At 49.0% G+C, this 13,391-nt stretch overlaps 1 protein-coding gene across 1 annotated transcript; it reads left to right on the top strand.

Annotated features, from left to right (window-relative positions):
- Positions 1–1,151: 1,151 nt before the first annotated feature.
- On the top strand, positions 1,152–11,991 carry OTUB1 (OTU deubiquitinase, ubiquitin aldehyde binding 1). The gene is made up of 7 exons (XM_081968255.1): positions 1,152–1,348; positions 7,929–7,990; positions 9,043–9,141; positions 9,792–9,910; positions 10,001–10,085; positions 10,802–10,996; positions 11,484–11,991. The coding sequence occupies exons 1-7, from the start codon at positions 1,207–1,209 to the stop codon at positions 11,679–11,681; spliced, it is 900 nt and encodes a 299-aa protein (XP_081824381.1). The 5' UTR covers positions 1,152–1,206; the 3' UTR covers positions 11,682–11,991.
- Positions 11,992–13,391: the final 1,400 nt, after the last annotated feature.

Below are 13,391 nucleotides of genomic sequence, written 5' to 3'. Positions count from 1 at the left end.
GGGGGAGCATTAGGTACTGTATCTTTGCTGCTGCCTTGGGTTATTGATAGAAAATAAGGCAGGATTTTTTAAAAAATCCTAAAACCTAAATTGTAATGCAGTAAACTGTGCCAAAGTCCATATTATAGCTTAGAAACATTGTTCTAAGCTAGGGGTCGGCAACCTGCGACTCTGGAGCCTCTTTCATCCCTCTGTTGCCAGTCGGCTCCACAATTGATAGGGCTTTCGCTTAGGACAGGTAGAGGGAAAAGGACACAGTGCTAGGAAGAGACTCTATGATGGGGGGAACCGGACTTGTGGTTGGCTCCAGAATTGAACGGGGGGGGGAGGGGGGGGCTTCCGTTTAGGACTTTTGTGATTCTGAGTGTTTAAGGTTGCCGACCCCAGGTCTCAACAAGTTGTAGATGTGTGGTGTTTGAAATGTCAGGAATGGAGGAATGCAGTTTGGAAAATAGCATTTTACACAAAGACAGACACACACATTTCCATCCCACATGGCTTCATGACCTCACTGAACATTGAACAACAGGGTTGGAAGGGACCTTGGAGGTCTTAAGAGTCCAACCCTCCTCCTGCTCAAGGCCTACAGGCACCCAAAACGCTTATTAATATATTTATTAAATCTGTTCGACGCCCATCTCACCACAAAGTGACTCTAGGCGGCTTTAACCATGATAAAAATTAAGAGAATACGAAAAAAACCGCACATAATAAAAACAAAACACCACGAAAATACCAATGATCAACTATATAACTAAAAGGCAGGAATGAATATTGTATTTTTTATTCCTATTCTGTTCTAATATTTTCTATTTCCTCCTATTCTATTCTGTGTTTATATGCTACATTCCAACTTATACTTGTTTTCTCATACATGCTTCGCAAATCAAATCAAATCAAAACAAAACCACTCAGGATCTCCAATAGCGGCTTTTCCCTGCTTGCAAATCTGCCTAGGCTGGGGAAGAGCACGTGGGGGGCGTGGCCGGGAAGTGACGTCAGCGCCTGAGCCCGTGTGCGGCCCACTGTGATGCCCTCACAAAGCGCCGGCACGGCGACCCCTTCCCCCATTGTGGGGAGGAGGGGGGCAGCAGCGGGGTGGGGGTGGGAGCAGTCAGACGGCGGGAGGGGCGGGAGAGCCCCCTTCCTCCTCCTTCCACCCACCCCCGTGCGCTTCACGATGTTGCCGGAGGGGCGGCGGTTGCCATGGAGAGAAGCGGCGGCCTAAGCGCTTCCGGGGCGCCCGCCTCCGACCCGGAAGCGCCTCCTCCCTGCAGGGTTGCCAGCGCGAAGATGGCGGCGGAGGAGCCTCAACAACAGCCGGAGCCCGTCGGAGGCGACACGGACGGTGAGGGGAGCGGGGGGTCCCGGTGGTCTTCGGGCGGGGAGGGCTCCGGCGTCGTAAACTGGGACAAAGGTCCTTCCTGGCTGGGAGGCTCCATTAGCCTTGAGGGGGGGGGAGTTTAGGAGGAAGCTGCTTCTTCCCCTCAGCAGGAGCAGCGCGGCCCCCTCCTCCTCCCCCCCCCCGCCCGTTCAGCCCCGCTTCTTGGCAACGGCGCGCTCGGCCCGCCCTCGGTCTCCTTGGAAACGGCCGCCCTTTTGCCCCTCCCGCCGCTTTTTTTGCCCCCCTCCCCTCCGTCGCCATGGAAACGCCCCTCCCGGCGCCCCTGGCCACGAAAGGGCTGACTGCGGTCCCCATGCGCCCCGGCCGCCCCCCGCTGGGGATGATGGGCGCTGATGAAGGCCGCGGTGTCGGGGGCTTATGAAGGAGGAGGAGGCCGGGAGCCCAGATGGAGTCGTCGCCTTCCCGACTGCACCCTGCTGGGGGTACTGGTGATGTTCCCTAGTTGGGTCAGGAGACGTCTGCAAGGAACACCCTCCCCTTCTCCCTCAGAGAGCCCTCAAGCCCCCCCCTCCGTAGTCTCCTTCCTCCTCCTCCTCTCCCTGATGAGGTTATCTAGTCTGGTAATGAAACGTCTCAGAGCCTCAAAGACCCCCCTTCCCCCCCTCCCCAGTAAAACCCTGAGGTCCAAATATTCTCTCCCATCCACTTTATATACAAGAGAGCAAAGCCCCCCTTTTTGCACTGATGGTGTTCCCTTGTTGGGTCATGAGACGTCTGCAAGGAAACCACCCAGCTCAGAGAGCCCCAAGGCCACCATGGTTTCCTTCCTCCCTCCTCCTCCTCCTCATGTTACCTAGTCTGGTAATGAGATGTCTGCATGAAAACAAGCAAGCTCAGGGAGCCCCAAGGATCCCTCAATCCAACCCTGAGCTACGAATATTTTCTTATCAGTACTCATACTTATACATTTTTAGAAAGGCTAACAGGTGATGGAATCATACATTTTCATAGGGAAACAAGCCAGTTTCAGAAGGAGGCCTCATTTCAACCCTGAGCTGCAAATATTCTCCTTTACAGACCTAAACCGGCTCAGGGGGTGGGCTGGGGGGTGCCTCTGATTTAAGTGGGTCCCCCTAGCCCAACCCTTTCCTTACGGAATGAGTCTACAGAATAACAGAGTTGTGGGAGGGACCTTGGAGGTCTTCTAGTCCAACCTCCTGCTTGAGCGGGAGACCTTATACCCCTTTGGACCAATGTCCAATCTTTTCTTGAAAACCTCCAGTGCATCCACAACTCCAGGAGTTCTGTGCAACTTGCTTGAAAATCCCTTTATCTGCATCCACACTATTGACTTAAGTTGATGCCATCTAACCTTGGTTTGTTCCTTTGGAGGCTTGGCATTATTCTCCCTTGCTCTTTACCCCCAAATATTAGGAGATAAAACTTTGGCGCATGGTTTGATTTTTCTCCCTTGAAATAACTTGCAAACTAAATGTTCTTTTCTTCTGATTCTAACCCCCTCCCCCCAAACTGTGGGGCTCATTCATTGTCCGATATATTGTATGAATCAGTCTGATGTGGGAACTGCGCTTGTCGTAACAGGTTCTGTGTTTGGGGCACCACTTGATGGCGTGATCCACTTTTTAAAAGTTTGAATGTGTTAAACGAATGAAGGAGCGTGTTTTGTGGACCGTGTGTTTTGAACTCAAGTCTCACCGTGTTGAAAAACTCTGGGTTAATACGGTTGGGTTTATTTCAGGTTCTAGGCGCTCTGATTAAATCAGGATTTGTTTTATATGCTCAGATATAGCATGTTACCTTAATAGAGCCAGAAGATTAGCAGGCTGTGTGAAAAATCCCAGGAACACCCTTTCCTTTTTATCCTCCTCGTTATATTTTCCCTTCTCATTCCTCACACTTCAAATTACTATTTTTTTCCCCACAGGCCCCAGTTTTTGTTAAAGTATTTTTCTCAAAAATGTAATTGTTTTCAAAGTGTGTATAAGTGATCCCTTTTGTCTCTTGAGTAGTTGGGCTGCAAACAACGTAAGGTTGCCTTATCAGACAATCTCTATATTATAAGATTGCAGTTTTGTGTAGAATAGGAGTAAGCTTGGGGTGAGACTGTTTGTAACATCCTGGCCAAAATGTGGCAGGCTTGTCCGTTTCTGCTTTTCTATTGATACCTGCAGTACGTAGTCTGTTCCTCTCTTTACTATTAATGCACCATTAAACTGGTCAGGTGCTCCAAATGCTATTTATAAATGCTCCAGATAGCATATATTTATAAAAACCATTCTTTGGAAACCTTGAGTCAAGGATCAGTGTGGGCATGAATATGGTTCTGACTGTGCTGGGAAGGCAATGATGACTTGAAATAGAAGGGGAATAAATGGCAAAAAGCATGAAATAATGCAAAACGTGGAAGCTAGGGGGACCTAAAAGGTCTTCTAATCCAGCCCCTTGCTCAAGCAGGATACTCTATACCTATGATGGCGAATCTATGGCCCCTTTGGGCACACGTGTAAACAGATGAATTGATGTCTTTTTTATATAAATAAATAAACAAAAACAAACAGATGAATTGATGTCTTTTTTATATAAATAAATAAACAAAAACAAACAGATGAATTGATGCCACTGGGGGGGAAATTGTAACACATTCCAAATGACTGTGATCTGGGGGGGGGATGATTAAGTAAAATGGGTGGGAAGAAAAGGAATAGACCTGCTCTTTACTACATCTATGGATAAGAAATTGTGGTCTGAGAACAGCGCTGATTGGGGTGCAAAAATGTGTCCTACTTGGTGTGGAGGCAACGTTGCCTTGTTGGCTAACTGGCAGGATATGTAAGATTGTGAAACCGAAGAAGAAATGTGGAACTGAAAAATCAAAGTCACAAAGAACCAATGTCTGAAGGGAAAAAAGAAAATTAGGGGACTGGAGACTAAAACATAGGAAGAACGGTTGCAGGAACTGGGTATGTCTAGTTTAATGAAAAGAAGGACCAGGCGAGACAGGATAGATGTGTTCAGATATCTCAGGGGCTGCCACAAAGAAGAGGGAGTCAAACTATTCTCCAAAGCACCTGAGTGTAGAATAAGAAGCAATGGGTGGAAACTAATCAAGGAGAGAAGCAACTTAGAACAGAGGAGAAATTTCCTGACAGTTAGAACAATTCATCAGTAGAACAGAAGTTGCCTCCAGAAGTTGTGAATGCCCCAACACTGGAAGTCTTTAAGAAGATGTTGGATAGCCATCTGTCTGAAATGGTATAGGGTTTCCTGCCTAAGCAGGGGGTTGGACTAGAAGACCTCCAAGGTCCCTTCCAACTCTGCTATTGTATTGTATAAGTGGTGAAAAGCTAGAAGAAATGAATTAATTTGGGTGCCTTGGACATTTTATGAAAGAGAAATAGAAAAATTTCAAAAAATGGTTTGTGATAGTTTGGTGTCTGGAGTTCGTGGAGGCTATACCAATTGAATGAATGAAAATGAATGAATGATGCAAAAGCGTGGACTTAAAGACATGCTGGCTGGGGAATTCTGGGAGTTATAGTCCACACAACTTAATGCCGCCATGTTGGGAAACTGTTCCTGTCTTTAGTGTTTGTTGAAGGATACAAGGGTATCATCGTGTATCTTTGCTTGCCAGAAATCAGAGTTGACATATGTCAGGAGAAACATCCAGAGCAGTTGTCATGGGCCTGGTCTCTGGGTGTCTGTGAATTTCGTTGTATGTGTATACTGTGTATATACGTACAATGACAATAAAGTTTATATATATTTTTCGGCAGTACAGTAGAAGTCATTTTAAGGCACAACAGGCTGTATCTTAGCAGAACACGCACTTCAAGGAGTTTTAGGGGTTGTCTTACCCCCACGGTATTTGTTTCCAGAGAGTAAGTCATCTGTGTACCAAGTTTGGTTGAAATTGCTCCAGGCGTTCCAGAGTTATGCTGCAACACACATACACATACACACACACACACACACACACACACCAAAAGGGCAAATTATGCAATGAGGGAGGAGACTGCAATATTTAGCAAGGGCAGAAAAGTATTGAGGAGCACAAGGAGATGCTGCTAATTTAAACGCGATCCTCTCTTTCCTTTATCTCAGGCTTTCAATCCCTCTTCTTTACTGCTAAGTGCAGGATTTTCTCCGCTAGGCATAAAGTTACTCAGCCCCAGAAGTAGGTATTCGATTAAAGTTTTATGTATCAGCTGCCTGGGCTGGCAGCTACTGCCCGATAATTTGCCAATGTAGTTGTTCAAAAAGTAAAGTCTGCCGTGAGTCCGGCTCTGGATGACCTCATCTTGTTTTCTTGGCAATAGGATAGAAGTGGCCTTCCACGAGGTTCTCCCCCCCCCCTCTTTCTCTCATTTAAGGACTAATCTGAGTCCAGACAAGGTCACGCGGCCCCATCTGCATTGTGTTTTTAAGTGATCTAATCAATAGAAATTAAGTAGTTTTCTGCAAATGTCCATGTTAGGGGAAATCTCTCTGCCTGCTCTTGAACTGGCTTTAATAGAAAGGAGCAGAGGATTCCGTATTGCATGGCTGCCCAGCTGTTTTCGTTCCAGTTTGTCTGGAACAAATCGGATTTCCTCCAGAATGAATTATAGAAAGCGGGAGCTAATCATCGGGAAGGCTCTGTTGATAGCTAAAAACCACAAGCAGCCCTCAATTTATGACCACAATTAAGTCCCAAGTTTCTGTTGTTAAGTGAGACATTTGGGGAGTGAGTTTTTCTCCATTTCACAGCCTTTCTGGCCTCCGCTGTTAAGTGATTCATTGCAGTTGATAAGTTAATCACCCGGCTGTTAAGTGAATCTGGCTTCCCCATTGAATTTGCTTGTTAGAAGGTTGCCAAAGGTAAAGGTTCCCCTCGCACATCTGTGCTAGTTGTTCCAGACTCTAGGGGGCGGTGCTCATCTCCGTTTCAAAGCCGAAGAGCCAGCGCTGTCCGAAGACGTCTCCGTAGTCATGTGGCTGGCATGACTCAATGCCGAAGGCGCACAGAACGCTGTTCCCTTCCCACCAAAGGTGGTTCCTATTTTTCTACTTGCATTTTTTATGTGCTTTCGAACTGCTAGGTTGGCAGAAGCTGGGACAAGTCACGGGAGCTCACTCCGTTAAGCGGCGCTAGGGATTCGAACCGCCGACCTTTCTGATCGACAAGCTCAGCGTCTCAGCCACTAAGATTTTTTTGCGTCCCTAAGGTTGCAAAAGGGGAACATATTTCCCAGGGGCACTGCGACCGTCGTAAATAGGAGTCAGTTGTTTAAGTGTCTGAATTTTTGATCCCGTGACTCATGAGAAGACAAACTTTTTTTGCCTTTTGAAAAAGCACCTTGGGGGGGGGGGCATTTTCCTTCACTTATCATTATTTTTTCCTCCCTCTGTTTTCTCTGCCCTACTTTGCTCAGGAGTAGCCAGCCCCGTCCCCTTATTCTTAATTCAGCCTTGCACGTTCCTCCTCTCCTTGGAGAAATATTATTACTGTTTTAAAAAAGAAGACTCTTTAACTGACGAATCTGGATCGAGTGTCCTTCGTTCCAAGGTTTTTGGCGTCAAGGCCAGCCGGCTACAATCTGGGAGGGGCTGCCCCAGGGGGTTTGTGCAATGCCGCTCGGCTCCCGGGAGGAAAAAAAAGAGACGCAGTTGTCCGAGGCTTCTTCACTGCGGTAGCATCCCAGCACTGGCAGCATGGAGTCAGGTTTCACGGTTTTTCTGCAGCCTTGGCAGCTGCGTTTAAACGGTGCCAGGCAGGGGGAAGAAGAACTGGCTTGCCAAGCAGATCATCCACCAAGCAGGTTGGGAGCGGCAGGCTCGGCTTTCGAGGGCAGCGGGAGTTCGGGGCTTCCCGATGGAGCCCACCCTGGTGCCCGGCCCCGGAAGGGGGGCTGCGAGGAGAGCTTTCTACCCCAGGCAGTGCCTCCTCTTTGCCACAGGATGGGCCACATGTGCCTTGCTGGGAGACCAGTGTCGCAGAGGGGGCTGCGGCCTCGGGAGCTGTAGAAAAGGTGGAGTGGATCTTTTGCATGCAATTGCTTTTGTAAAAATTTCGCTCGGCCCTTGGAAGCCGATCTTTGAAATAATGGCCTATGAAAGCTTAATTTTTGGAGGGGTGGGGGGGAAGGTGTCATAGTGCCTTGGATGTGTAGCCCGAGACGAAAACAAAAGTCCAGCATTCTGTTTTGCAACCCACCCACCCCATTAAGGGAACGTGTCGATTTCTTCTTTTGCAAAATGAATGAATACATTAAAATATTGCCTTGCTGTCTTTTGACATTTTTTGCTGTGACTTTCTTAAATATTTTCTTTGTTTTTTGGACAACTCAGTTTTAGCTCAGGCAGAGCTGCTTCTGGCCTGGCTTAGCCTCTTGGATATTGGCATTGCAAGCCACCACATCTGGAAGGGCCAAGGGCCAACATTAGAGAGAGAGAGAGAAAGCTTCTGGAACAACATCTGTTTATTTTTTTTCTCCCCCTGCGCTGAAGTTCAGGGGGATGATTGTAAATCATTGGAAGCCCAGATTTTGTTTCTCAAATGTTTTGTTCTCTTCGATTTCAGGAGTGAATTGCTTGGCCTACGATGAAGCCATCATGGCCCAACAGGACCGCATTCAGCAGGAGGTGAGTTGCTCGTCTTCCGCTTCATGGCCCTGGCAGGGACTCACCCAAATTATATACGTTATTCGTAGACAGGCTTCAAGCTAAAGTTGAGAGGTTCCCCTGCCTTGTGTCCTGCCCATTGCCACTTCCTTGAATCTCTTTGATATTCTGCATAATTTCCTAACATTATCCCCACTGCCACCTTGAGCCACTCAAGAGATACAGGGTAGTCTGTTGTGGCCCGCCATCGGCCATCAGAGCTGGCAGCCGATTCAGACAGTGAGGAGGGTTGGGGAGGAAGATGGGCCAGTCCTGGAGTCTGGGGAAGGCTCTGATGAGAGCTCTGTGTCGGAGGCAGAGAGGGGGCCAGGGCCGTCTGACAGTTATCAGCTGCCTTCAGTGGGACAGAAGAACAGCTGGAGCCTGTTCCCAGTGTGCGCATGCGCAGAGTTGCCAGACGAAGGGAAGAGCTAAAGAACAGGGGTCAACTTGGGAGGAAGGCCCCAGGTGGACGATGAATGGCCCCTCCCAGAGGAAGTAAAAGAAAAGCGAAAGGGGAGTGGAGTTTGCAGGAGTCCATTAGTTTGCTTCATTGGTTCGTGACTCTACGAGACTCCTGGCCAAGTTCTGCAGAGATCGGCCTGGCAGCTCTCCAAGCCAGAGAAGGTCTCTCAGTGTAAATCCTCCCTCCATTTGCTGGATGGGAAGGAGCAGAATTCATAGCAACAGTTCAGTTACAACAGCCCCCCCCCCCCCCCTTACAGCTATTTGCTCTGTTCACATCTGTTTCTTGGTCTAAATGCTGAAGGAGAGGTTGGTTTAAGGAGTGCAGCCAGGGTGATCCGCTTAAGCAAACCAATCCCAGTGTTAAGTTGAGAACTGCCTTTATGGTGCCTTTCTCAATCTAGATGACGACCCCGCGGGTGTGTTTGGATGATCTCTGTTTGCAGTGAGCACGTTAACAAGGGCCTGGGGCATTTAGGGTGGAGTTGCTGGTCGGAGATGGAGAAACTGGTTCTGTTCCAGATGTCGCCCTGGGTGGCTGGGTGTCGATTCAACCTGTCCCTTTGCAGATCGCTGTCCAGAACCCTTTAGTCTCAGAGAGAATGGAGTTGAGTGTCCTGTATAAGGAGTATGCTGACGATGACCATGTATACCAGCAGAAGATCAAGGTGAGAGTCACCTGTAGCCCAGGGATCACCAGCTTTTCGGACCTCAAGGACCACTACATTTATAATTTTAAACCCCACGGACCACTAATCTGATCTGCCTAATGACCGGCTGGGTGGCTGAAGCTAGGTGGTCATGTGACTGGGTGGCCGTGGCCGACTCGATGTCACTCAACGTCGAGGGGCACCACGCCGTCCTCTACTCGCCCCTCCCCTCCCAGCCACTCCTCGCTTGCCCGCCCGGGCTCCTTAGGGTCCCAACAGGAAGCAGTTGCTGGAGCTAAGCAGCCACCATGAAAATGAGTTGGCAAAAGAGCTCAGTTCATATTGGATCTGATCGAGAATTGTTTATACAAACAATTTAAAATAGGAGTAAGGTAAAATGCAATATATCATATCATCCTATCAAGTAGAATAGAATAGAATATAGAATAGAATAGGATGTAGAACAATAGAGCATGAGTAGAGAAGAATAGAATAGAATATATAGAATAGAATAGAAAATGAATAGAGAATATAATAGAACAGAATTAGAATTATTAGAAATGGAATGGGATGTTGAAAGGGGCCTTGGAGGTCTTCTAGTCCAACCCCCTGCTTAGGCAGGAAACCCGAGAGATACTGAGCTGTCTCTCCACTCTTCTCCCGGCCAGGATCTGCTGAAGAAGTATTCATACATTCGGAAAACGAGGCCGGATGGGAACTGCTTCTACCGAGCGTTTGGCTTTTCCCACCTGGAGGCTCTACTGGAGGATGGCAAGGAGCTGCAGCGGTAGGCTTGGGAATCCCGGGATGGGGAGGATGGGAAGGGGAATCCCGGAGACCAGCGCAGAAATTCACGCTTGCGGGGATCTCGTTTCAGCTTCAAAGAAGTGGCGGCAAAAAGCAAAGAGGTGCTCGTTTCCCAGGGCTTCACAGAATTCACCATTGAGGACTTCCATAATACGGTAAGGCAGCCCCGGCATTTGAAGGCCACTGCCAGACAGGCTGGCTGTGGGTGATGGGAGTTATGGTCTAACCCAGGAAGGGTGGAGGTGTCTCCAAACTGGGCAACTTTTAAGACTTTGCGGACTTCGTCTCCGACGTGATCAAAATTCAGGTGATCGGCCACCGGTTCATATTTATGACGGTCGCAGCGTCCCGGGTGTGTGTGTGTCACGTGATTTCCCCCTTCCCCCCTTTTGCGACGTGACGACGAGCAAAGTCAATGAGCAAAAGGATGATTCAATTAACAACTAGGTTCCTAACTTAACCGTTTTCACTTAACTGTGGCAAAGCTCACTGAACAACTGTCTCACTTAGCAACAGAAATTTGGGGCTCCATTGTGGTCATAAGTCGAGGACTACCTGTTTAGGATGTTCGGAGGGAATTTAAAAGTACGGAGTTTTGGAAATGGACAGAGGAGAGGCACGGAACGCTCTTCCCTTCCCACCAAAGGTGGTTCCTATTTGTCTACTTGCATTTTTTTTAACCTGCTTTCGAACGGCTCGGTTGGCAGAAGCTGAGACAAGTCATGGGAGCTCACTCCGTTACGCGGCGCTAGGGATTCAAACCGCCGACCTTTTCTGATTGACAAGCTCACAGTCTTAGCCACTGAGCTACCTTCTTCCTTCCCTGGACATCCCCCCCCCCTTTACAATTTCTCCTTTGAACCCCCTGCAGTTCATGGACCTGATAGAGCAAGTGGAGAAACAGACCACGGTGGGGGAGCTGCTGGGCTCCTTCAACGACCAGAGCGTCTCCGATTACCTTGTCGTCTACCTACGGCTGCTGACGTCCGGCTACTTGCAACGGGAGAACAAGTTTTTCGAGCACTTCATCGAGGGAGGACGGAGCATAAAGGAGTTTTGCCAGCAGGTCAGGGGCTGCCGAGTGGATGTGTGTGTTTGTGTGTGTGTGGCGAAAGGGAAATGATTCATTTGGGGCTGGAGGGGAGAGCAGGAAGGCTGAGCCAAGGCCGGCCCCCTTAGCAGCGCATTCTCTCTCTCGGCGTTAAAAGAGCCCTTACGGTCTTCCGATTTCATCTGTTGTCTTTAGTGGGAATAGAGTTTTCTGGCCTAGGCTTCACGAGACGGTAAACAGCGCACGCTTAGTCCCCAAAACTGTCTTTTTATTTCAACGACTGAATTAGGTTCATTCAAAACGTGCAGCCCCCCCTCTTCTTACCTTCAAGGTTAACTCGGGCCTGTGTTTCTAGTCCTCTTGAAGGCAAAAGAGCTCAATTGCAGGGCCTGGGCGGGGCGTCCTTCTGTTTGGGGACTCGGTTGCAGGCCTGGTGACTCAAACTGTCTCTGTTCCTCACCCCCCCGTCCCCCTCCCTCTCTTTTTTTACCCCCCCCCCCAGGAGGTGGAGCCCATGTGCAAGGAGAGCGATCACATCCACATCATCGCCCTGGCCCAGGCCCTCAACGTCTCCATCCTGGTGGAGTACATGGATCGGGGCGAGGGCGGGGCCACCAACCCCCACGTCTTCCCCGAAGGCTCGGAGCCCAAAGTGTATCTACTCTACAGACCGGGACACTACGACATCCTGTATAAATAGAGGGGGGGGGAAAGGGGGTAGGAGCGAAGCAGGTGGCTGCTCAGCCAGGCCCCCCCACCCCTTCCGTCTCTCTCGTTCTCCTCCCCCTCCCCCTTGCTGACCCCACCCCCACCCCCAATCCCGGCGTCCTCCGTCTCGCCCGTGTTTCCCCTCCACCCCCCACCTCCCCCCCTCGTCGGGCAGCTTCGTCTGTGCTTGTAAATGGTGACCGTTCCTGCTGCTCACTTGGTTTGTTTATTATTATATATTTTTCCCTGCTTTTGTTGTTACACTCTTCTGTGTTTTATTAAAAGGGAGGCCGGTGAGACAATGGTTTTTCTTTTCAGGGTGGGTGGGTGGGTTCTCTCATGTTTCCTGGGATAGGAAGCCAAAGACATTGGGCACAGACCGGCAATCGTTTTTTTGGGGGGGGGGGGGGAAAGTAGCCCTCGGCAGGCTGCACACAGCAAGATCCTAGTCCTCAAGGTTGTAGCTCCTTTTTTAGCAGGGGAATAAATGTGTGGGGCAAGCTCTGGTCAACTTTGGATGGAGCTCCCATCACCTTTCCGGAGATCAGCCGGTTATATCTTCCGTACTCCTCCTCGGTCTGTTCCTGAATTTAATTCAGACCCCTTCTGTGTCTTTTTTGTTTTCCTTTTAAATTAAGGCTGTCCTCTGCAGGCAGTCCTCGACTTATAACAACTCGCTTAGTGACCGTTTGGAATTACAAGCGTACTGAAAATAGTGAGTGTTTTTCCCAACCCACTCAAGCGTCCCCATAGTCACGGGTTTCGCATTCTGATGCTTGGACAACCGGTTCATAGTTATGACGCCATCCCCGTTGTGCGACCTGCTGACGAGCGACATCAGATTCACTGAACACCCGTGTGACTCACTTAACAACTGCCCGGGATTCAGTAAACAACTCTGGCGTGATAAGGTCGTAAAAGGGGGCAAAACTCAACCTTCTCTCTTAGCGACAGAAATTTCAGGCTCAGTTGTCTTAAGGACTATTGTACCGTGAGGACTTTTTTGTGCGAGGAAGTGGAAACGGATGGCAGTTTCGACCTGGGAGGGGAGCTTCCGTAGCCGCAGCTGGAGGTCACAGCTGGCCCACCAACCTTGGACAAGAGATCTTGGCAAGGCAGGGAAGCCCAAACGGCACCGTAGCAGCTGCAGGCCAGGAAGCTCGGGTAGAAAAAAGTCCATTTAGTGACGTTTCCCTTTGCCAGGAGCCCCCGTCCTCTGAGGGGTCTTTCAGGTGCCACTCGATGGTTTTGTCTGTGTGTGTGTGTGCAAATTGGTACAGGTAAGGCCTGCTTGTGGGGGGTCCGGAAAAGCCACAGGGTGGGGGGTTTCTTGGCTTCTCCCGTGCGGAGGAAGCCAGGGTCCATCTCTACGTTGGGGAAAGATTAAGCCAAAGAGCTTCCCTGGGACTCCCTGCCTGATGTTCACTAAAGCCCCTTTTCCTCCTGGTTTTGGACTACAAGACCTCCAAAGTCCCTTCCAACTCTCCTGCTCTCTTCTATCCTGCTCTTATTCTATTCTTTTTCTATTCTTTTGTATTTTATCTCCAATTCTATTCTATTCTATTCTGCTCTTATTCTATTCCATTTTCTATTCTATTTCTCCTTTTGTATTCTCTTCTATTCTGCTCTTACTCTATTCTATTTTCTATTATTTTCTACTCTATATCTCCTATTCTCTTCTATTCTGCTCTTATTCTATTCC

The sequence above is a fragment of the Natrix helvetica genome (genome assembly GCF_964273705.1).
Source record: "Natrix helvetica genome assembly, chromosome: 16".
NCBI classification, from domain to species: Eukaryota; Metazoa; Chordata; class Lepidosauria; order Squamata; family Natricidae; genus Natrix; species Natrix helvetica.
Note: the sequence above shows the minus strand (reverse complement) of the source record. Positions and strands in the feature narration are given on the sequence as shown.